Source organism: Atta cephalotes (assembly GCF_000143395.1).
Source record: "Atta cephalotes unplaced genomic scaffold scaffold00002, whole genome shotgun sequence".
Taxonomy (NCBI): domain Eukaryota; kingdom Metazoa; phylum Arthropoda; class Insecta; order Hymenoptera; family Formicidae; genus Atta; species Atta cephalotes.
The window spans coordinates 4,609,964-4,612,008 of NW_012130066.1; the positions used below are offsets into that span (position 1 = coordinate 4,609,964).

At 22.7% G+C, this 2,045-nt stretch overlaps 2 protein-coding genes across 2 annotated transcripts in view; both read right to left on the bottom strand.

The window, feature by feature from the left end:
- The window catches only part of LOC105623253, a 13,739-nt gene that overhangs the window by 6,761 nt on the left and 4,933 nt on the right, over nt 1–2,045 (bottom strand). The gene's annotated exons all lie outside the window — the stretch shown is intronic.
- Nucleotides 402–2,045, bottom strand: part of LOC105620693 (odorant receptor 4-like) — a 3,393-nt gene continuing 1,749 nt past the window's right edge. Inside the window, exons 3-5 of the mRNA XM_012202186.1 lie at nt 1,431–1,632; nt 1,021–1,176; nt 402–449 (exon numbers count right to left, since the gene is read on the bottom strand). Of these exons, the coding sequence (XP_012057576.1) occupies nt 402–449; nt 1,021–1,176; nt 1,431–1,632 (406 nt within the window). The remainder of the gene's footprint in view (nt 450–1,020; nt 1,177–1,430; nt 1,633–2,045) is intronic.

A 2,045-nucleotide genomic window follows, 5' to 3' on the forward strand; every position in this document is an offset into this window, starting at 1 on the left:
ATATATATATATATATATATATATATATATAGTAGAGAGAGAGAGAGAGAGAGAGAGAGAGAGAGAGAGAGAGAGAGAGAAAGTGTCGAAAAAAAATCTTATATTGAAAATTCTCCACATTGAAAATTAAATAAAGTAAAAATGTTTAAATAAATAAATAACAGAAGTAAAAATGAAGCAGTATAAATTATAGAAGATTGTAAATAAAAATTTAATGAAAAAGAAGCACATAATAATCAATAATTCTTATTTAATTATTTGTTATCTTGTCTTGTTTAATAATTTATTATATAATAGATAATAGGAAACTTAAATGATTAATAACATTAATCATACAGATAACTTAATTAGAAAATACGATTCCCTAGTTTCTATACTATCTTCCATTTGAATTATGTTGTTTATATTTGTTGTAATATATTATAAGCCGAGAATGACGTTTTAAGTAACTGTAATAAAAAGGTAAATCTTTTTTCAAATTTATTTTGTAATTGCTAATTTTGTAAAAAAATATTAAATTATATTGCCAAATAATAAAATATGTGTAATACATAATTACTATAATCTCCAAAAAGATTTATGAAGTAATTAGCAGTGAAAAATATAAAAAAAGCTCATCAAAGTGCTTACATCAGTTGCTCGAATGCATAGAAAACTCTTTATTTTCATGTGCATAATAAAACAAATAAAATAAACGTTTCGACTCTTCATTTCGGGTCTTTATTAATAAATTGAAAATATAAATCGAAATTACATAAGTAACGCAAATTTCAAGATAGTGACAGATTCCCGGCAATTTAGCTCGTTTTTCTTTATCCAAAGAAATTAGCTTTTATATAAAAAGGATAGTATGTAATACAATAGTATAACATGATTTAAAAAATAAATCAAATGTTTTTTGAATGTCATAAATTTTTAGTGTATGAATTATAAAAAATGATATCTATTACATTTTTAATAAAATGTATGCTATTATTAATTCATAATTAATTATTTAAACAATAGACTTGTTATACTCACGCTCACGAAAGAATTAAGATTCATCGTAAGAATGTACGCGCTAGAAAATTCAATAGGTATTAACGATCGATTCATAATTATTAATAAACTCTGTTTTCTGTTTTGCTTCATTGTTAACCATCCCATTCCAAAGATATTAACGATGAGTTGAACACTCTATATTAAATAATATGTACATAAATTAAAAAACGTTATACAAGATTCTTAAAATGGAATTGCAATTAATATTTTCTTATATCAATTACAGAATTTTTTATTGTTAAGATAGTTTTTCATAAACTGAAAATTTTATTCCTAAAATCGATGGATGAAATATTTGTAATAAGACTAACAATTTATATCTAGAAAGTTTTCAATATCGTAAATATAAATTATATAACACTGCCTGTTCAGCTTTCTGAAATATGCACCTTTAGTTTTACTTCGTTTCCATACCAACAATAAATGAGAATTTGTGTGAGCATGGAGCATGTGTATAATATCAATGGAAAGCATTGCGCAATCAATGTCATCTTTGCTAATTGATACAAATTGGAACATACCACCAGTGTGCTCACAATAAATTGAATAGCGATAATTATCTTGAATTTTTCATTCACCATTAATGCAAATCTGCAAAATACAAACATTTATAATATACTTATTTATTTAAAATATAAATTTATTTGAATATAAATTTTTGCATTCAAAATATTTTTAGAAGATATTTATACAGAGTAAAAAATTTTAAATATAATGAATCGAATACTATAAAAAATACGAAACGAAAAATATGAAAAAACATTTTAGACAATAGTTGTATGGCTTGAAAGGGTACAAATAATGATAAAATTAATTTTTGAAAAAAAAATTTTTCGTAGTCATATCTCTATCTTTTTAAATGGAATTATATTATTTATATATATATATATATATATATATATATATATATATAACTCTACTATTATTGTCTTAATAAAATAATAACACGTGTACGACGGCCGGATACTACAATAAGTAAATTAAAACTTACCGACCTAAGTGGT